General features: G+C 35.7%; 1 protein-coding gene across 1 annotated transcript; it reads left to right on the top strand.

Annotated features, from left to right (window-relative positions):
• Window positions 1–7,980: 7,980 nt before the first annotated feature.
• Window positions 7,981–17,328, top strand: LOC142106717 (phospholipase A2 inhibitor gamma subunit B-like). The gene is made up of 5 exons (XM_075189711.1): window positions 7,981–8,101; window positions 9,028–9,144; window positions 11,547–11,693; window positions 14,143–14,294; window positions 17,131–17,328. Exons 1-5 carry the CDS (start codon window positions 8,047–8,049, stop codon window positions 17,251–17,253), a joined length of 594 nt encoding a protein of 197 aa, XP_075045812.1. The 5' UTR covers window positions 7,981–8,046; the 3' UTR covers window positions 17,254–17,328.
• The last annotated feature ends 6,680 nt before the right edge of the window (window positions 17,329–24,008 follow it).

Genomic DNA, 24,008 nt, shown 5'->3' with positions numbered 1-24,008 from the left:
AAAGTAATGTCCCAGTAGCGTCTTTAACCCCTTGAGAAGGGGGTCAATGAAAACATGTTACACAATTATACAATCAACAATCAGCTATGAATTAACAGAGTACATGACAAATCATGCAAAAGAAAATAGACATACAGGAGAACAGCAAAAATACATGGGCATAGATAAGCAGAATAATACATTTATGAATGTAAATAAGATAGCAAATTGCATAGCATGCAGAAACAATTCAGCATAAGGCATGGTAGGAACAAGTGATGGAGATAGAACAAACAGGAAACATAGAAGACTCTGCCCATGTGAGCTTACATTCTATAGGGAGGTTATTGAGAGACAATAGGAGCAAATAAACAATAGGCAAAGTGGGGTGCTAGATGAGGCATAGAGATTTCTGAATCATAATGATATTATTGAGAGAAGATAGAAAATATCACAGCCATTTGACCTTTAGAAACAGTAGATATAAACAAAAGCAATCATCAGAAGCTATGGAGATAGGATCATATAAATATAAGGTAAGTATATAGTATATAGCCACATGTAATGTCATCAAACATATTTAAAGGTCTAGTAATGTGATCAACAATGTATACAGGACTATTAGTGAGCAGGTGAATATATATCAGGTAGACCCCTTCCACCCTTAGCATTAGATTTTTTTAATATATTAACTGAGAGTCTCGGGGGACTGTTTCTACAAATAAAGAAAGTAAAGGCTTTCTGGATGTTATCTAATAAGGATAAGAGGACTATCACCAGTAGAGTCTAAAAACAGTATTGAAATTTCGAAAGGAAGGATGCTCATTTTAACAGCTATGAGCCGCCCAGTCAGGAGATGATAAGACGACTCCATGATGATATGTCAGCTTGCATTTTGGAAAAAATTTGCAGGAAGTTAGCTTGGAAAAGCGAATCATAACTGGATGCGAGTAAACCCCCCAAATATTTTTTTTTTTTTTGGCACTTAAAAGTAAAGTTTGATTTAAGAAATTTAGCATCCTGAGGAGAGACATGAAACTGCATGGTCTTTGACTTTGAGTAATTGATCTAGTAGCCGTTCAGATCCCTGTAGATTTGCATAACGTTAAAACTGTTGAGAAGGGACATTTTCGGCTAAGTCACTGAGTAATATGTCCTCTGCAAAAAGTGATATCTTGGAGATGATGTAGCCCACCTACACTCTCTGAATGCTGGAATTAGACCGGATTAGTGATGCAAGCGACTCAATCAACAGAGCAAATTTCCGGGGGGTTGCTGGGCATCCCTACCTGGTGCTGTTTTGAATAGACACCTTGTCAGAGGGAACTCCGTTAATTAATAGCTAGGCTGAAGGCTCAACAACAGACAACAGTAGATATAAAAAAAAGCAATCAGCAGAAATGATGGAGATGGGATCACATAAAAATAGAGTAAATACATAGTATATAGCCACATGTAATGTGATCAAACATATGTAAAGATCTAGAAGTATTAGTGAGCAGATAATGTAATATCAGGGAGATCCTTTCCACCATTAGCAATAGATTTCTTTAATATATTTACTGGCAGTTTCAGGGACTGTTGTTCCAAATAAAGTGGGTAAAGGCTTTCTGAATGCTACTTAATAAGAATGAGGGAATTTCCACAAGGAGATTCTGGAAGTGATATCGCCATTTTGGAAGTATGTTCATTTAACAGCTATGATCCTGCCCAGCAAGTGTTACAGCTAGCAGCTATTGACATAAGCTTCCAGAGCAGGTGACAGAGATCTTCTCCTACATCAGCCACCTTTACCCCTTGAGCTTGTTGCACTCACTGGTACTCGGATGCCCTCAAGTCTTAACTCTTGACGTAGTGGAAGTTTATATACAATACCACAGCAGGTAGATAGGAGGTGGTAGCCATGACAGAAGTGGATGGTCAGAAGCAGGACAGAGCCAGGGGTCCATAGCAGGCAGTAAAGTTAGGGATTGCCAAAGTGTCAGAGCTGGAACCAATCTTGGGGCAGGAGAGACCAATGATAATTAATTGACTTAATTAGCTTTTGCTGTCCCCTATTGCCAGGACATAGCACTGTTACACAGAGTTTACAGCCAATGCCATGGTGATGGCTGAGATAAAGAAGAAAGAAGCGACATCCCAGCTGTTGTCATAATAGCCGGGACGTGAGCAGAGAAAGCGAGCCGGGGGCCGCCATGGCTCGTAACAGCAAGGAGATGATAAGACGACTCCAGGATGTTATGTCAACTTGCATTTTGGAGAAAATATGCAGGATGTTATCTTGGAAAATTGAGTCCTAACTGGATGTGAGAAAACCTCTCACATTTTTTTATCTTTTTTAGATTGTCTTTTAAAATTAAAGTTTGTTTTAAGAAACTCAGCATCTTGAGGAGAGAAGCAGCACAGCCTCTGACTTTGAGTAATTATAGCCAGGCAGATCACTGTAGGTTAATATAATTTTATAAAGGTTTGGCAGGGAGATTCTCAGCTGGGATACTGAGTGAAATGTCCTCTGCAAAAAGTGAAATATTAGAGTTGATGTTGCCCACCTGCACTCCCTGAATGCTGGGATTAGACCTGATTAGTAATGCAAGTGACTCAATTTCACCAGGGCAAATATCAGGGGGGACAAGGACATCCCTGCCTGGTGTTATTCCATAGTGACACCTAGGCAGAGGGAATGCCATTAATTAACCCCTTGGCTTAAGGCTCAATATATGAGGACAAAATACATTTTAAAAATACCACAGAAAACTCAACAGTTAATTTCATTACACCCCATGATATTCTTTCAAATGCTTTTCCAGGATGAGTGAGAGAATGATAGTAGAAGATCTCTTTGGGCCTGATTCTATTGGGCAAGTATCTGCTGATTTCGAGCATATTGTATGCAAACTCACTCTGGGCATGTGCAGAACTGGGAGACACGGCCGAGAAATAGAGCTATACAGTCGTGTATGCAAGGAATATCTGTGCAAAATTGAGCGTAAAGGGCACTTACACCAGCATACGACTTCAGGGAGTGACGTGGGCAGGGAAGGTGCTTGTTGCCATATTTGCTGCACAATAGGGCCGTGCCAAACTTGAACACATGCATTCATGGCCGAAATAAGTTCTACAGCTGTCAAAAAACCTTGTCTTTCTGCCGTATCTCTTACCCCAGCTCTGGAGCTAGTCTAAGTCCTGATCAGTAATGATAACAGTCTCATCTGCATACTGTAAGATGAGGTTGCAATCATGAGCAACTGTAAAATGTGTTTCTATGTTCAGTAGACATTAAAATCATTCTAATAAATGTATTTCATGAATAAAAAACATTTTTTTCAACTGTTTTATTATTAATGCTTTAATTATTATACAACATGATATTAATTCAATATTTTCTTTCCCCTGTGGGGTTCTTTTTAAATTTTTTAATCCACATGTTTCAGTACATTCTGTTGTTTTTTAAAAATATTTTTTCTTCAAATATATCTATAATGAGCCTGATGAGGCCACTTGTACCTTTCTACAAGTATGTTTCTACTCTGTAGTGTACACGCAAACTACAAAGGTCAAAGCCTACTTCAGGCAATATGTGATACCCACCTACTTTTAATGTAAGTAATTGTTACAATCTGTTATAAATGTCACTTTTAAATTATATTAGTTAAAAAACAGAAACATGGTTTTGTGGATAATCAAATAACCGTATTACAATTAATAGCAAACAAATACCACAAACCACACATCATACATAAAATATATATTTTTTAGTCATCACCTTTTCCGCTTGCCCGCGGCTTTATGGTTTGTTTTGCATCTGGCTTCTGGCTACCTGTGATGTAGATCGCTGTGGAGAAGCACAGGTCACTGGGTCAGCAGAGAGTGGCTGGGAATAGTGGTCTGGGTGGCGAGATGGTTTTTGGACAGAAAGATGTGTTTGGGTTGGAAAGGGTAGTGAGGCAGCAGGTGAAAAGTGGGGACTATAAACAGGGTAAAATAGTGCATGATGGATCAGAGGGTCTGGTGTGGGTAAATCGGTCCGGTGACTCGAATAATTATTGGGATAATGGGGAAGGAGAGTAAACTTGGGTCATTTGGGTAAGAGGATTGTAAGGGACAAACCAGGTCAGGGAAATGTGAAAAGATGTTGCGGCTGTCTTTGAGCGTGAAATTAATAGTTGCGAGGTCAGTGTCCAAATTGTGGTCTGGCATAGGCCATTGTACTCACCAATGATATTGAAGAGGAAAGCAATCTCACAAATGTCTGAGCTCCTGAAGTCATGAAATGGCAGTGCTGAATTAGTATTTCACCAGTGCACATATAGAGCATGAAGGTGCGTTTTATTGTGATGTAATTGCAAATGCCTGTGTATGATTAGCAAGGGGCCTGCCACACCCCTAATTGCCTGGATGAGGTAGATGACTGAGAATAATTGACAGGTAAGACAAATAAAATACAGTATTGAAGGGATCTGCAGGTGACGTGTGTACACCCATACATGCACTGAGAATCAATCAGAGCGCCAAATCTTGGAGGGTCATTAATTTTCAAACATGAGGGCAGCTACATTTGCTAGGGCAGAGATCTGCATCCCAAAAGCAAAAAATAATGATTTGTACAGGCCCAGGGGTCGTTATATCACAAATTAGGTTTATCATACAGTCTGCTGACGCATAAGAATGAAAGTGAACCATAGGTGCTCGATAGTGCAGTACCAGCGGCGCTGAATCGATCTATGGAGGCGGCAGCCATGGCTCCTTGAAGACCTAAGAGCTGAGATTAGGAGATGTGAATTCTCTAGTAATCGCAATTTTTAAATTTTAATAATAGCTTAACTGTTACCTTTGACTTATTATATGCTGTAACCGGAAATATGCTTCATTTGACGAAGTAGAAAGCCTTAGATAAATGCTATATATAATATGTCTGCCTCACCTGTCATGTATTCTGTCATCAACCTAATCCAGTAATAATGATCATTTCTGATTCACTATGTGCTTGATATTACCCAAGTCAATCCATTGGTCAAGACCATCTGTTAGTGGTGTAGGGGTGTCTTTGTTAAGCTACTCAATTGTCTATGTGTTGAAATGGGTATTTCACAATGTAACATCACATTATCTGGCTGCCTCTCTGTAAGTGGGAAACAGAGATAAACAAGAAGGCTCTAGCTAACACTAATATTACACAGGATATAAGTTTACTGTCTGTTGCGAGGGATTTTGCACAGTCATGACACTTAAAAATTGACTGAATATTCAAAAAGTTCTTTCATTACATCCATTATTTTAAGATCCTGGCCAATAGACTTAATCAACTTCTTCCTTCTTTCAAACATTACAATCACGGTGGCTTCATTCTGGGGCATCAGACCATAGTAAATTCCAAGAGCCTGATTCATTAAAATAACAAATTGACAGCCAGAATCTGATTGGTTGTTATAGGCAACATCTCCACTTTTTCGAATAAGAATAAGTGTTTCTGTTCAATCAATTGCCACCAAAACCCTGGCAGATGATGCAAATTCAACTCCCCTGCAAAGTAGGCTCTTTGTAAGTAAAGTACATTATGTATAATATTTAAAATGTATATTACTATACATTATTATACATTCAAAGAAATACATAAATAGTTGAGGCCAGTTGCGTTGAATTCAGTTGAGTGTAGTTGTGTATTTATCTTTTAATAAATAGCATTGAGTTTAATTTGCAAGAGAATTCTTAGGTTAATACAACATTCTGTGTACATACTGTAGAGCCAAAAATTTAATTAAGGTAAATAATGTTGTATTTATCTAAGAACTCTGCTGCAAAGTAAACTCAAAGCTACTTATTAAATAATAAGCTCAACTCAAAGCAAACTTACTCTGCTAAACTATTTATTAATTATTCCAATGTATAGCATGCTTACATGTCCATGTGCTGCACACCCAAAAATCGTTCAATTTTGTGATCAAGCGCAGGAGTGCGCTGCATAGCTTTTACTTGATATAAACGACTTACGGACAAATTCATCTTGCTACGTCTCTTGAGATTTAATCCATGATGAAATTGGGAGTGCGCAAATCATAAATACATGCGTAAAATATGGGACATAATTTGCGCTCAGAATTCGTGCCCTAATGAATCAGGCTCTTGGAGTTTACTATGGTCTGTTGCCCCAAAATGAAGCTACCTTGATTATAATCTTTTGGCCAAGATCTTAAAATATTGGATGTAATGAAAGAACTTACTGAATATTCAGTCTATTATTGAGTGTCATGACTGTACAAAATCACTAGCAACAGACAGTAGACTTATTTCCTGTGTAGTATTAGTGTTAGCTAGAGCCTTCTTAATGGATGAGTGAGAAAGAGCAAATTGCTCTTTATATATGTTGGATCTATTGCCCACATACTCAATGTCAATTTAAATTTTCAAATTTATCTTATTTGTCCTAGTGATAATTAAGTTAACTGTCCTATCAGCCTTTGATATGCAAGAACTGGGACATCTTGGCTCTTCTCCCAAACTCAGACATAATGGCACTAACTAGCCCCTCTCATTGACAATTATTGCAAGATGGCAGAAAAAGAGGGATGCAATGGGGCATGTTAGACTGAGCAGGAGCTATGGTTCTGTCAGCTTGGAACAGGATCTACGAATAATAGGACAAGTGAGCTTGTACCCTATTAAAAGAGACATGGAACTATACTAAGCAATATGGACCTTCGCTTGCAAAGGTTGTACACTATCATCGGAGACCTACCAACATCTTCTGCCTAAATCGGGAAAGTGTATTGTGGATACCTTTGCTGGGTTTCTGGGTACTCATCTGGCTGTACAGTTGTTTTGATCTTTTGCAATCCTGAAAAATACCATAATAAATTAAATTTATTTGCATAATTTCCATTTACCTGAGTGTATCAAATAACCACTAGAGGATACCAAATCTGGTGTCTTCACAATGCCATTATTCTTGGACCCTGTGTGTCATAATGCTGTTGTTCTTTAACCCCCTGAATAAGCCTGCCATGTTTCTGGGGAACCATGTATCAGTGCCCCTTTGTTATTTGACCACACTTGGCATTGTACCATTCCTCTGGAACCCCATGTAGCAGTATGCTGTTGTTCTGTAGTCCCAAAATAGGTGTTTCCCATAATAAAGTATTGCATATCTAATAATTAATGGATCCAAACAAATTGTGCAGCCTCGCTTGGTATTCCAACCCAGAAGTTGTTCACTGCTATTATAGACCAGTAAATCGATTGTCCTATCATAACATGAAGAAATATTTGAATCTAAAAAAAAATTCCAACCAGAGAGCATTTATTCTTTGGGATGGTGTGTGTGGTGGTCAACTAGATCACTTCACATTTCACTCTTATTTTAGAAAGATTTATTCTTGTTACAAATTTCCATTTTTATCATTATACCTATGTTTATTATAGTGTTTTATTCAGGTTTCCAATTCTAAAAAAATGGAACTCCTATTGGTTCTCGTGACTTTTTTTTTTGTTTTTACATAATTTTATTTTACGTCCTTTTTACTTATAATTTTGCCTTGGCTTTACAGTGAAACAAAGGCAACATTAAGAACAAAAACAGAGAATCACAAAAATTATATATAAATTGTTACAGATCTAGCCATCCCTCGTCTAGTCGTCCAGTTCCTACATCCCCGTCATCTACCACAGTGCATTTATCTGCTTATTTTGCATAGTGTTTTGTTTTGAGGCAATGCCCAAGATACTAAATGGAAAAAGATGATTCTATAAACAACCGAGACATCTGCGTGTTTTAAAACAAACAAATTAATTAAAAATCTGGTCTGGCTATGTACTCAATGACATATGTTTATATTAGGCAAACTCAGGACAATGGTTGGAAAACATATGGCAATGAGAACAGTTGCCAATGTTTATTTGCAAGTAAACATGATGATGCAATACATGGCATGGCAGACAATAGGATATTTTGGAACAGAGTGAATAGACAAATAAAATGAACTACACATTCCAGATTTCAGTGTATAAATACAATAGTCACAGGTAGTCAGAAAACAGGTGAATTTGGGTGTCTTATTCAACTTCACTCTAACCATGATGAAATCCATCCTGATCTTTCTCAGCATTATCTGTGCTGTTGCACGGACTGGTAAGAGGTTTACTTTTTTAAAATGAAAATGTTTTTCTTCCTTCCTATTTAGCCCATTTCATTAGATGTGTAAGAATGACCTTTATTTTTCATAAATTATATAAATTTTCATGTAGAAATCCCCAAAAAGTTACATTTATGTTATGTGATTTGGGGAAACGATAATACTAGTTGAGATAGCCTAATATATCACATTGGGTTCATTATTGACGTTTTAAAATAATTAGCTAAATTGTACCCCTCTTCCACAGCATCAAATGTGGTTTTAATGATAAGACACTACAAGTAAATGCAAAAGACATTTACAACAATTATATGTATATAAATCAGTATGCTGAGATTAATTTTCAATTTCAATCATAAACAAGTGAACAGTTAGCATTATGACAAATTATGAATTTCTTAAGCAGTATCTACTACAAATGCAAATTGACTACATACAATACCATTACAGACCAGAAACTCCTTTCTAATCTTGATGTATATTGCATTCTTTTTTTCCTGGATTTTAGTCCTTTCTAAGATATCTATGTGGATTAAAGTTTGCTTAATAAATAACCAAGTATATATGGTGTTCATTTGGCAAAATAATTCAAAATGCTTGGGACAAAATAATTGCTATTTTTTAAACACAGATTTAAATGACAGATTAGATGGACCTATAGGTTCATTCCTACAGTCAAAATCAATGTTTCTATGTAAAAAATGGATATTATACTAAAATATTCCTTTTTTATTGTAAGGTAAAATGATCATTCATGTCCTTCCCTGTGTATTTCACTTAATATATTTATTTATGTTGTGAGATAATTAGTGTTGTTTGTCCGATGTTCGTACTGTTGATATGTTTTTTTTATCGGTAGTACTTTTTTCAAATAATAATGTTCTACTTATTAAATCTAATTAATATTCTTTCGTTCTTTTAGATGATGTCCTTAAATGTATCCAGTGCCAGAAAACAAACAGTGACACGTGTGAAGGAGAGTCAGTTAACTGTCCTAACTGTACCCAATGCATGGTAGCTTCTGAACTCTTAGAAATTGGTAAGTGTTAAAATAATTCACTAGAGCAAACACTTGGGTGTGCAAGGAAACGGATCCATCTTTTCAGTAAATAACAGAGTGACTTAGGAAACTATAATTATGTACGTCTGCTTCTATGTTGACATTAATGTACATTGTTTTGTACATAACACAAATACTTTATATTGTGAATATACCCTTATATGTAATATATTGAATGTCTTTTATCACATCAGTTGTAAACTACATCTCCTATAGGAAATACGGATGCATAGGCAGTAAGATCATTGTGTAATAAATTATTTGTAAGCACTACGTTTCTTTTTTTTGTTTTTAGTTTTTTTTGAATAAAGTATTTTTATTGAGATTTTTTAGTTACAACATACAAATAACATATTTAACATCTAATCTAACTAACATCTATCTCTGCCTATGTCGCTATAAACATAGTACAGAGGTATCTACTGAAGTTTTAGGATGATGAGATCATCATAGCATGTTTACTACACTCCAGGTCAGATCAATGGAAGCTGCACAGAGGCTGAGAGTTAGCCATCCACCTGGTGACTCCCCAAACCCATCATATCATCCTGATGAGGGTGGATAACATTACTTCATTCATGCGAGCTGTGCCATATTTTATGGTATTTAGGTATGGCCTTTCTACTTTCATACATGAACCGTTCATGCCTCCATACTTCAGTAACTAGATTAATCCAGTGAGATACACTAGGTGGTTCAGTCACCATCCATCCCCTAGCTTTAATAACCTTAGCCAAGGAGGTTAAGGAGGTTAAGGTAAATATATATTTAAAGTGTGATTTACTTACATTTTCTTCTCATGTAGTGCCAAATAGACAGATCTTAGGACATAACAATAGGGTCACAGGTAGGGTGGAGGCAATGCAGTCCCTCTCATATTTGGTCCAAGAAGGACTGGAGAACTGGACATGAGCATAAAATATGCCAAAAAGTGCCTCAGTGATACCGCACCTGGGGTACTCTGAAGAGGTGCACAGTCCCATCGCGTGCATCTTAGTTGGTGTTAAGTATACTATGTACAATGTAAAAATGGATCTGCTGAAACCTAAGCACAGAAATAGTTTTATATGACCCTGCAGATCCTAATACATTTTTAATCGAAGAATCTGACATATGAATCAAACCTTCAGGAAATTGGGCATTCAGTGCATGCCTCATCTGTAGATACCGGAAGAATTAATTGTTGAGTAATGGGAAGGTCGCTTTCAAATGTTCATATGAAGCTAATTGGCTGTCTATACATATTTGACCAATGGTGTGAATTCCCGCAACCTTTCACATCATTGAACCCTCCAACCCCACCAGTTTCCTGAAAACAGTATTAAACCACAAGGGAGTGTCTGGGTCTATACCTTCACCTCCCATAAGAGCATGTGATATTGCCAAAATCATTGATGCCTGTCGTATTTTAGGGGCCTCTTCACTAGGTATGTATTAATATAACAAAATCTGCAAAGTTCCAAGGGAGGGGTCTGTCTGCTCACCAAAGAAGTGTTTGAGAGTGGTGTTCTGCGTATCGCCTAACCAAGAGACCAAATGTGTAAGCTGGGAATAAATTCTAAGATTGGGCATGGGCAGTCCTCCTGAATTTGTTGGTTCTAGATAATGTGTTAAAGCACACCCTTGCTCTCTTACTACTCTAGGGGGTAAATGTATGAAGCTCTGGATTCTTCAACTCCGGCGTGTTCAGCTTGTTCGGCGATTAAATTTAAAGCGGCGCTGCATTGTAAAGGGAAACTTCCCTTTACAGTGCAGCGCCGCTTTAAATTTAATCGCCGAACACGCTGAACACGCCGGAGTTGAAAAATCCGGAGCTTCATACATTTACCCCCAGATCAGAGAAATGAGATGTTTATTAATATTTTGGAAAACTTTCAAAGGTAGATACACCGGGGAGTGTTGTAGGGGGTATAAGTACTTGGGTTGGATCACCATTTTAATTAGGTTGACCTGGATGCACTGGTGTCCTTTTACAACCTCATCAACTATGTAACTATGTAATTAGCTGTTTCAGGCATCAAGGTTTTAGGCACATTGAAATTAAGCTTTTATTTTTTTAAATGTCAATTTTGTGATGCCTAATTCTTAATCAATGTTATTTATCTTGATAGTAGATATAATAATGATTACAATAATAATATTTGTGGAAGTTTGTAAACAGGATAATATAAGCACTAAATCAGTCGCTACATCCATCAGCATAATGGTTGGTCACATCATATTTAAATCTATACAAGTTATTTGATAGACTCAGAGGGAGTCATAACACTCAAACAAGCAACGTGTTATGTTTCAAATTGAAAATGGTGTATTGTAAGGAATAATGTAGCCTCTAATGTGAACTAAAAGTGACATTTTCACATATCTCTATCATTCCCCAGGAAATTCCACGTATCATTCAATTAGAAAAGATTGCAATCCAGGCTTTCCATGTAAACAACTCTATTGTTCTGATTTCAATAATGCAATTATAAGAGTTTCCGTACAATGCTGCACAGGGGATAACTGCAACACTGATAACTACAAGAGTAAGTGTTTTATTTATGGACTTTTAATCTTGATCACGAATAAGTATAATAAAAGGGCTGTGGGCGGGGGAATGGTTTAATTGTCATACAAGGTGCTTGTTTTTGATTCTTCTGGATCAGATCTATTAGTATTTAGGTAAGTTGAATTTGATGGACCAGGATCGTTATTTTTTAAACTTACTATGCAGCTTTACATCTACTGTATCTACAATAAACTTCACCAAAAGCCTCCTTACTTAAATCAGAAGTTATTCACATGCCTCTAGCACATTTATAGCAATCATTATTATCCTACAAAATCAAAGATATGAAATTTAACATTTGCTCTAAAAATATCAGAACACCAAATGTCCATTCCTCCAATCTACCAAATTTATCTTATTCTACCAATCATGTGTGCACATAACAGAAATAACACATTCAAACTGCTATGACCACAAACCCTTTTTAGTTTCCAAAAACAACCAGATTATTGGGGTAAAGACACATTCAAATAAATCCTTAATTGACCTTGTACCTAGTTATAAGAAAAGATATCACTCATACAAAAGCATGTACCGTATATACTCGAGTATAAGTCGACCCGAATATAAGCCGAGGCACCTAATTTTACTACATAAAACTGGGAAACGTTATTGACTCGAGTATAAGCCTAGGGTGGAAAAGAGCGCTAATTTTAAAACCGAAATAAAAATGATAGGTTCAATCTATGAAATAATTTTTAGCTAGATGACAAGGAACATTCATAAATGATTATAAAATCATTGGGTACAACCTAACCTAAATAAAGGGGCAGGGATGAGAGAGAGAGAGAGAGAGAGAGAGAGAGAGAGTGAGAGAGAGAGAGAGAGAGAGATTTTTTGTTACTTACCCGGCAGTGGAACGCATATGCGTTCCAACAACAGGAAGTTTGCGTTCCAAATGCCGAAATTCCTGTTGTTGGAACGCATATGCAGAAGTTGACAGCCAGGGACCGGACACCAGGTAAGTTCACCCGTGTATAAGCCGAGTGCACTTTTTCAGCATACAAAAGTATGCTGAAAAACTCGGCTTATACACGAGTATATACGGTATATGCAGAGCTATATTTCCAACCTATGGGCAGTTATGTCATTCTTATCAGATCTCATAAGTGCAAGTTATGGAATACTGGTTTCCACAGAGAAGGGCTTCATGAAGATCGAAATTTTGAACATGGTTAAATTATTTGAGCCTAGAACTATTCATACATTTAAGAGGACAAGTTTCATTACTAAACAATAACAATAGCAGATATGAATTACTTTATTATTAAATATTCAAAGATCAACTACATTTCATTTTATATAACATACTAAATAAAAAGTTGTATTTGATGACAGCTTCCCATTAAAATGGTTGTAAACTTTACTCACATTTTGTGGGATAAACTAATATACATGAGCCTGTCATCCATCAAATCAAATGAGCCATTAGTTCATATATATATATATATATATATATATATATATATATATATATATATATATATATATAAGCCAGGGACTTTAGGTAGAGATTTAGTGATGTCATTGTTTGCTAACATATTGATTGACTGCACACTGGTTCAACCCAGATATTGTCTGCCTCCACTGGTTGTTGGGACATGTCCACTTTGAATAAATCCCATGGTAGAACTTCCTCAAGCCTTACGACATTGCAACAAATGCCAACTTGTTTAATATGTGACCATCCTACGAGTGTACAAGACACTTTTGTTAATATATTCTGATCACTCTTCTTTGTCAGCAAACATTATTTAATGTCAGTGGCATTGTAGTCATAAGGCATGACCAATCTTTAGGAGACATAGGTTCCTACTGAATACATAGGGTGGATATTAGTTCAGTTGACAAAATGGCTGTCTCTACTTTGTGTGGGTGAAAGGTACTATTTAATCAAGCAATTTTAATTTAATCTATTTAACATTCTCACTGAGTAATCTACCTGTTCCCAGAGAAGGAAAATCACAAGAGTGTGTTCTACTGGAGATACATAGGGACAGAGATGAAATACCCTTAACAGGTTCTTAATTAAATGCTAAAAAATATAATTACATTTTGTATTCAGATGACAGGATTATTTTTAAATAATTTGTATTGTTGAAAAATTATTTTTTGACTACTGTCCCCGTTTTTTGGGGTAATCTCAATATGATGTGCAGGACCTTCTGTTAGATTCAAATAAATTAAAGTAGTAATAGATTTAATTAAGTCAATGATGCATCTGAGGGTTAAATGAAAAATCAGTGATAACTTGCTATTTCTGATCAGTTTAGCTGTGAATATGTGTAGAAAAACCATGCTTACTGCAAAATGTCCACTGCAAGAACTACATCTGAACTTTTACATACATTTTTATTAAGAATGAATACATTAAATTAACAGTGATTGTTTAAATAACATGGAACTCATTAATAATACATTCCTAGTGCCTCCTGAGGACATAGAACGTAAAGGAAAAATATGCCCCGCCTGCTTCAAATTTGGTTCGACAGAATGTATAAGCGATGATACTGAGCGATGTATTCATCCAGAAGACCAATGTGTTGATTATCTTGGAAAAGTCAGAGATCCAGGTAATGTATTTCTATATACATATGAAAGAGATATCTTTTGGTTTATGAAACATTACTTTAGAGATACTAGATGTGTTATTACATACCTCCAAACATTCCCAGTTAGAACATTTGGACACTTCATGTTACACCAATCATACGCTTATGACCAACCTGATTTGGCTTTACCACATGCCAAAATTATTTGACCACTTTCATTTTTTCCTGGACAATCAGAATTGTAATAGGCATGGCGGAGGCATGGTAGTATTTAAAGTCTACAAGTAAATACAAACCCAGGAACATAAGAGTATAAAAAAAGAACAGTCAAATGGATATTAACCAATACAATTGGTAGAAAAATGCTCACCTCTCTATCTATGTCACTAAGGAATTAAAGATATTGAGAGAGCAAAAACTGTGAATCAACAGTTTAAAATATAAACAATCAGAAACAAAGTACGAATCAATCAGCTCCAATCCTCACCAACTTGGATACACAATAAGCCTGATGCGATTCTTGGCACCATAACCGTTTCATCAGAGGCACTCTGATTCGTACACCCCGAGTTTGGCCAGGTTTCCGATAAACAACTCGTGGAGACTTCACTTTGGCAATGTCTGGAGGCTGGACTCTTAACATGGAAATTGTCCATCGCAGATAAGTGCTAAGTACCATCCATTTTTTAAGGCTATTGTTTCCCTCACACTGAGTTTCTTTCTGGCCAAGCAATATGCACACACAGCTGTGCTCTTTGGCCATTTCTATTTTTCTGTGGGTTATTTTACTAATTAGTGAACTGTACCATCTGCAGATTGAAGGAATCTGCTTATTACCATCTATAATATTTGGCAAATCTATCTTCTAGAATGTGTTCTTGCACACGTAGCTGTGCTCATTCAAGCATTTTAATCTCTATGTGAGCCATCTCACCAATTAGTAATTCTACCTTCTTTGCATCCATTTCAGGAGAGACTTCTCTATGTGCTCTGTTCGTTATTAAGAACTAGACTGAGATATTGTTAGCCTCAATTAGATCGCTATTTCCCATCCTTACTTGCTGGATTCATACATTTATTTGTTATGTTTATTTTTATATTCATTGTACTAATTTGGTTATTATATTAAATTAATTGTTTAGATTTTAAACTGTTGGTTCACAGTTTTTGCGCTCTCAATATCTTTTTTTCCTTGTATGCATTAACATTCAGGTCCCAGAGCAGGTACTGAGAGCTGCAACTGGCCATAGTTATATACCGTATATACTCGAGTATAAGTCGACCCAAATATAAGCCGAGGCACCTTATTTTTACTACATAAAACTGGGAAAACTTATTGACTCGAGTATAAGCCTAGGGTGGAAAAGAGCGCTAATTTAAAAACCTAAATAAAAATGATAGGTTCAATCTATGAAATCATTTTTAGCTAGATGACAAGGAACATTCATAAATGATTATAAAATCATTGGGTACAACCTAACCTAAATAAAGGGGTATATAAGGGGTAGGGATATAAATGTATGAACATGGTGGCTGTATTGTTTGTTCATTATGTAATTGCACTGTAAATTAAAAAAACAAAAAACAAAAAGGAGAGAGAGAGAGAGAGAGAGATTTTTCACTTACCCGGCAGTGGAACGCATGGTTGTTCGGCATTTGGAACGCAAGTTTGCGCTCCAAATGCCAAACTTCCTGTTGTTGGAACGCATATGCAGAAGTTGACAGCCGAGGGACCGGACACCAGGTAAGTTCACCCGTGTATAAGCCGAGTGCCCTTTTTCAGCATACAAAAGTATGCTGAAAAATTCGGCTTATACACGAGTATATACGGTATATTTTTAATTGCAATTTATAGGTTCTGTATTGTTTATCTATGTCATTAGTTTGTCATACTCAGTGCTAGTAATGAACATTACTATCAACTTGACTTGTGGCAACATTGGATTTTTGGCCATATTTCAGCCAATTTTCATATAATCTCTCTAATACTGAATATATTGGTGTTTAGCATATTGAAGGACATGATCCCCTCAGAGACATATCATATACTTACACTGTCACTTTATATCTCTGCTGAAATACAGTTAATGGTGGAATGAGTATGGAGACGGATGAAGCAAATGGGACTAGTTAAGCTATAATTGTAACAGGAAACACCATCCAGCCTAGGACCCAGCAGGCTGTAAAGTCTAAGTCTAGGGTGCTAAGAATAAAGATTACACAGTGACAAAGGTCTACAAACTCTCCCAACCACATAAACATTCTTATACTAGGATAGTTTTTACCCTTAGGAATTTGTTTCTGGGCTGATCTTTCACCGTCATATCTCCCTACTAGAGGGCATCTCTATAGTGGCTGTGGTCTGATTTCAATTCTGTCTTTCCATTGTAAGGTGGAGAAACTACTTAATGGCCACACTGATGACATTAGCTTTAGAATAGAGTCTGGGTACAATCAGAATGCTAATCTCGGGTGCATTGTACATTACAACAACACTGATGGAGATAATATGAGCCATGTGTGTTGTATATATTTTTGATGCCTACTAAGTTATAAGATAAGCTCAAGAGAACTTTATTTTTCGGGTCAGTAGTACAAGCTTTGGTAATGATTTACATTTTATATCTACTAACCATGGTAGCTGGTAAATCTGATTCAACATGGACTATTATATATTATATCTTTAATCCATACTGTGTTTATAAAACAAACTAATCTTACAAAACCCAATGGAAATATTTACCTTGATACACACTGTAACCATGATCAGAATGTCTTGTACATCATTATAAATTGATAAAATACTGTAATTACCTGTAGATTGTATTACATGATTCCAAATGTTCTTTATTTTCAGATGAGAACGTTAAAGACTACAGTTACAAAGGCTGCATTTCTCCTCTGGGCTGCAAATTTAAATTTAGTGCATTGGTTGGTCTACAAGAAGTTGAGAATGAGCATTTTATTTGCACTCCCGGCAAGTAGAGCTGATAAATGCACACTAAAGTTACAGTCATTGTAACCATACTGAATAATAAATTAATACATTAAATCATATAACATGTATTTTATGTTGTTTTTCTTTTTAAGGGAGATATCACACATTTTGACAAAAAAATGTCTTATTAATAACAATTTTCTTCATAATGCAGTGTAACATGTAATGTGACTGGTCTTTACCAAGACCTACCATTACTAAACTGATGTACCCAGGGTTTAAGCCCATCACTACCTCCCAGACTGAAGCTTGTACCCTCTTTTCCAACTACTGGTGTAGTGTAGAGGCACTGTTCTCTACACAAATGCAGAATAATAGCTGTGGAAATGCAGATAATAGCAAATAAAGAAGGTGAGGGCCCAAAACAGCATATCATACAGCTACAGAGTTTTCTAGCATATAAGGAACCTATAGTGTAAAACATTTTATGTAAACCCACTTTTCCATTCCTATTCCACAGTACAAGGAGCCAGGTTTCTCACTTTACAGGGTCCCCTTTTACCTCTGTTGTGTACATGTAATGTATATGAGTTCACTAAGCAATGTCTCTTTAATGAGAAGTTTCAAAGGATTTTATGTCATTACCCTCAGACATTACTGTTTCAGTACAGAAATCATGTTCATAACATATGATGATATTATCTCATGACATAAAATACATCTGGTTTGTATGGGATTGACTTTAGAATGTGCTATAGCATCTTGTAATTAACATATAACATGATATCAGGAGATTACTTGTGTCTTGTTATGTCGTTAATTTAGGACATTAACCACATCTTGTTGAAACTTGCCACTACTGTATGTATGTGTTTCATGCACATCGATTGACTATCTATGGATCTCAGCTACTCCAACATTCTACAGACCCTGGCTTCTAGACAATGCTACCAGAACAACCACCAACAATCAGAGCTCCATCAGAGCTACAGACAGATAAACACTCCCGACACTCACCTAGCTCACAATTATTTCTCCCATGATGTTTTTCTTCTATAGAGTAATTGGTAGTCTTCCACTTTTTATAGCATTACTAGTCAATGTTCTAAAGTGTATACCAGTCTGTTCTCATATTACCACAGCGTGCGCCCGATGCTTGTGTCCAATTTATTTTATTAGCTTATCTGCAATATGTTAAAAGTGTCTGTGACCATCAGATTATACAAGCCTGAGAGCAAGGCAAAATATAAGATACCTAGGTGCTCAACTTACTTTATTATCCTAAAGTTAATACCAATCGCTAACAGCAATAAGTCAGCCAGTCTACAGAATAGTACCAAAATTCTTAGTACCACAAAAGAAAAAAAAAGAAAAATATAGGGACAGTACACATTAAGGTATGTATGTAGTTGGAATAAAATATATTCCAAAATTAGCCAATTTATTAAGCCTCCAATAAGGTGTCATAATATTAGAGATTAAATCAAGAAAACTTCAAAAACAAAGAGATGGCTCAAGACACATGAAATGACAAAAAAGTATTAAAAAATATATACCTAAAAATCAGAAATCGACTTAATATTTCTGAAGCAATACAGTAGACACTGAATCACAAGTAGGTTTATAAAAGAATATCCATTAATATATGCACCCCCTCAAATATTATTGTTAAGTCTTAAATCCCAGGTATTTCTTGTGTAACACTGAAGATGATAAATATTCTATCCAGTATAAGGAGTTGTTGCTTCAAAATGATTTAGGGTGTAGAGTTTATATCTCCAAACATAGACTTTGATTTTAATAATTCTGTTATGCTGCAAATAAAATGATTGTATCAAATTGTCTCTATTATCTCTTATCAAATAAGAATAAGTGTTATAAATCAGAGTTTAGCAGAGAGTGGACAGAACAGATATAAGCTGTCATGTTTTGAAAAAATATGGGTATTAAGACTTTTATTAAATAATAAATAAATATAGCAGAAACAGCTCAGCAATATCTAGTGTATTAATTAGGAGCCGATTGTCCCGTTACTGAAAATCATAACTTCCTTAGCTGTTGGCAAAAAATACACATCCAGGCAATAGATGTAATAGTGTGAATACTTGCGGGATTGTTAATATCAGAAACTTCTATTGAGTGTTCACCAGATTTAGAACAATTGATACGTTTCGTCAGGTAAACAAGTTCTCTGGGTATTTAACCCTCCTCCATATGTGTGTCAGCCAATCACTTTCTTAACTAATTAAGATTATCACCTGTGCAAAGAGTAACATTCTGCCTGCACAAAGAACTAAAGGATCATTGGACAGCTAACTTGGAGAGCTATCAAACCTTTAAGTAACTAACAAAACCATTTGAAATGATAGCATCTCATTCACACAGTGTACTGCTAATCTTTATGTTCCATTGTGTTTTTAAGACCTTAACTCTGCCATCTCACTAAATGTATTCATCAAAAAAATGTATCTTAGAGACAAGCAACTTTTATTTTGTTGCAATAAGCAAATCATATAAATAACCAATAATAATTAGCAATTCCCTAGGTTAACTCACATGTTAGGGATGACTACAGTAAATCTATGAAATCAGTGATTATTGTATTACTCCCAGGCTCACAAAAATGTCACATTATTTACAATTTTAAATTAAATTAATCCTAAAGCTAAACCAACACATAACCATCTAGTCCTACTACTAAATACATAAGTGAAGTGCCAAAAGAAACATGAAAAATGTGTCCAACTACAACCACATAAAGTGTAGATAACACATATAAAAATCATGGTATAAAGATGTTGGGAAGCCATGGCATAAATAAACACTATAGCATGACATAAATATGCAGTGTAATCAGGGATAGCAAAAACATCAAAATTAAGATAGAATAAAGCAATTAATAAAGAAATAACAATAAAAAATACAAATATATAGTGAATAAAATAACATAATATATAGCCATTAGATTAAAAAATATAAATATATTTCTCCATGTATTCAAGCAAAAAAACTATATTCTAATATTTTTTTAGGGTCTCTGGTGATAAGGAATGTAGTTTCAAAATTCCATGTTTAATAGCTAACTTTTGAACTCCATGGGGTAAATGTATCAAGCTGAGAGTTTTCCGGCGGGTTTGGAAAACCAATCAGATTCTAGCTATCATTTATATAGTACTTTCTACTAAATGATAGCTAGAATCTGATTGGTTGCTATAGGCAACATCTCCACTTTTCAAACCCGATGGAAAAATCTCAGCTTGATACATTTACCTCCAGTGGGTTAGCATTATGATGTTCACTCAAGAAATTAGAGAGGCTATGTGTGGTTACTCTATTCTAAATATATCTCCTATTGTCATGACCCTGAGCTGTTCCTTTAGCTGTCAGTGAAAAACAGCAACTTTCCAAATGTATAATACACGGGAGCCAGGAGAGCAACAAGCTCCTGCAGGTAGTAGTTCAATGTCTCTGGGTATGTGATAGTAAGGTCCGTGGTTCAGAGTAGCATCTTTTAATACATGGCGCTGCCCTTCTGTGTTTAATGCCAATAACAGCCCTGTGTCTCTCAACCTGGGATGTTGACTCACACAAGCACTGTCACTAAAGGCACTCCAAAAGAACGGAATGTAGATACCTGCTTTGTACCCCTAACACACGAGTCCTGCAAACTGTGCTAACATGCGTCTCCCCCACTCACATTAGGTGTTCCTCATGCAAGCTCTCTTCCTCTAGTGCTCACTTACTTCATAACATTAAGTTCTTCCTATTATGCCTACCCTATCAAATACATGACATCACTTCAATACACACACAATATAACATAAGTCGCACAGGTAGATAATAATATTGTATTTTTAAATAACATTCATATATCACAGGGACAAGCAAGATTATTTTATTTAGACTGTCCTAGACAATAAAATCAGAGACTGCTCACAATCAACTAATTAACATATAACTAGATGTGAAAAGACCTGCCTGCCCTAGAGATAGCTGTGGACAAAAGGCTATTAGCATTTAATCTATTGCAATAACTTTTATCTATTCACGGGAATCTGCTGACTTTACCTTCAAAGCTTAATCTTAATGTATGAAATCCCTCTGTCCACACAGTGATACATTTACAATAGATAACAACATAAATTACAGGTTACATTCCTAATACATTGATGAATTACTCATAGACAGTTAATGCAGGTAGAATATATCTACTTGCAGATTGCAAAGGGCACATTTTACCATTTAAGCTGTAGGTGGCTTATATTAACCAATTATTAAATACACATTGTCATGTACATAACTGTGTTAATAATAGCATAGGATTACCTTAGAAATATATCACAACATTGGCATACTCTACATTCACAATATATAGCAATATTCATGCTACAATGAACGGTACTAAACCACATACAACACCAGGAGAACATGGGAACGATTAGCACTCAAAAAAACCTGTGCTGTGAGACATTACTTTACTCAAAGTCCAACGGTAGTGGTGAAGCGACCAGGGCTATAAAAGTCCATTAGTCTGACCCTTGGTTTCCTCACAAACTCTTAACACAATATGCAAAATTAAATTGTCTCTTATGGAGCTTTCTTATTACTTCATTCAAGACAATTTGTTCATGAATCAATCCATATAATACATCAAAGAAATTGTGATAGCCCTCTATAGAGCAGAACACTCATGGAAAAATTAAAAATTTTAAATAGTGAAGCACTGTTATGCTGATATATCTTGTAATGGGTTGTAATTATAACCACATTGGATGGCCTTTCATATTTTTATTTTCAAATATCCTTTCTGGAATTTCCTCCGGGTGGCGCTCTCATGCAGAACACTGACAAAAAATATAAACTCCAATATTGGAGACCAATTTTTACTATTTGTGTCTAAACTTAATCTACTTCTATTATACTTACTTGAATGTCTATAAAACACAAGCTCCAATGCTTTCCTTCCCTTTATATCACCAATCAGCTTCCAAGTCTCAATGCCACCATGCTCCAACTAAATTATCTATGATGAATAAAGGATATCTAATGTATTACCTTCTTCACCATAGTTTAATTTATACATAAGATTGATTGGCACCAGATCTAAAATGTCGTCCATACACTTTGTGCTGCCCACTAGAAGTTACCATAGTAGACCTGTTAATATGAAGTGCCCCTTATAAAAGTTGTCTATTTTCTTTTAATGCCAATTTCTTGGCTAATGTTCCTCAGACTGCAATTAAGTAGCAGATGATTTTTTAGAATAAAATTCATACACAACATGCTTGCTTAAGTGATTGTACTGGGACAGCCATGTCCCTAATCAATATAATAAGGCATTGCATTACAAGAAGAAAGGTACTGAATATCTGAATGTCAAAATTTGAAATCACAGATCTGGTCATTTCAGGCCCACCACCCAACCTGGAGAAAGCTCTCAAATTCTTAATATCCTTGATAGGGCCAATTCAATGCAATACTTTCTAAAAAGGCTGCCAATACACAAGTAGTGACCCAAAGGTTTAATGAAAAGAGTAATAAAGAAGATACCCTGCTAGCCAGTAGACTTCAACAACACCCAAAATGCTATGCCGTTGCATCTGTTAGTAACACGCAGGGAGAGAAAAATTATGGTTTCAGAAAAAACAGAAGAATTATAGTCTAAGATAATAGTCATTAGGCTGAACGTAAGGTTTACCAAGATGATTCACCCTGAAGTTCGGTTTGTTCCTGGCTGTCAAGCTTTTGACAACACCAGGAGGACAATGGACTTCATAAAACTAGGATCTTAGAGTTACCTATTGCATTAGACATGGAGAAGTCCTTTGATTGCATTGGTTGGCACTTCATTTGTTTTGAAGGAGTAGTTTTTGGCTAGTTTTTTTTTACACATAGAAAAGACATACATTGACAGGCGCTACACAGTCATTGTTTACAGCATATAAGTCATATGTGTTTCAATAAGTAATGGAAAATCATATGAAGCCAAAGTCTATCAAACATATGTGATAAATAAATGGTTTCTCCACTCCGGTTAATGATGTTTTCCAGAACAGAAACTCCAGGTGTATATAAAATATAAACAGAGAAACATATATAGCGTAGAATGTTCATAAAATAGATTATGTTTCAGTGTGCAAAATAAAAATAAAATGAAAATGGTGAACAAGGGTATCACAAATCTCTACAACACCCTTGTAAATATGCTTACTTTCGTGAAACAAAAATAATAAGGAATTTATCACTAATTCAATAATAGGGCATTAATCACCATTTGTGACAAAAGTTTATTTGGGGGACATACACCACCTGTGTGTTTGCTTACTTCAATATAAAGAAGTATATGGCAAATCTACATTAAAGATCTTCCACATATATATGCATTGTTTCTGGTGATGATTCAGATTCTCACATGTACAGTGTATAAAAACACAAAGAAGAGGCATATAGTGCATTAGCTCCAGTATTAAATTTAATTAAGAAATACATGTAATAAAGAGATAAAATCAGATTTGGTGACATCAATAAGACCAGCCGCCTGCCAGAACTTGCAGATGTAAAAGTTCTCAGCAGGTTATTCTTGTGGTCATTCCAATCACCTATAAACCAAGGTAAGCAGGAGAAAAGTCTAAAGATGATGAGAAGACCACAGCCAACGGGTTTCAACCACACAAGGTCTATGCAAGATATGACATACCCGCATTTCCTGTCACATATTTAAAGTGTACAAACTTTAATCAATAAAATTGAATCAAAGACCACAATGATGCAAATGACACTTTCCTATTGGATCCCCATATAC

This window comes from Mixophyes fleayi, chromosome 11 (genome assembly GCF_038048845.1).
Source record: "Mixophyes fleayi isolate aMixFle1 chromosome 11, aMixFle1.hap1, whole genome shotgun sequence".
NCBI classification, from domain to species: domain Eukaryota; kingdom Metazoa; phylum Chordata; class Amphibia; order Anura; family Limnodynastidae; genus Mixophyes; species Mixophyes fleayi.
The sequence above is the reverse complement of the archived record's forward strand: the minus strand, read 5'-3'. Positions and strand labels throughout refer to the sequence as shown.

Bases quoted from the DNA above. Each gene is read 5' to 3' on its own strand.
- LOC142106717 (XM_075189711.1), top strand. From the start codon at position 8,047: ATGATGAAATCCATCCTGATCTTTCTCAGCATTATCTGTGCTGTTGCA. The intron at 9,145-11,546 runs GTAAGTGTTAAA...ATCATTCCCCAG, and splicing joins TTCTGAACTCTTAGAAATTG to GAAATTCCACGTATCATTCA. The intron at 11,694-14,142 runs GTAAGTGTTTTA...ATACATTCCTAG, and splicing joins CAACACTGATAACTACAAGA to TGCCTCCTGAGGACATAGAA.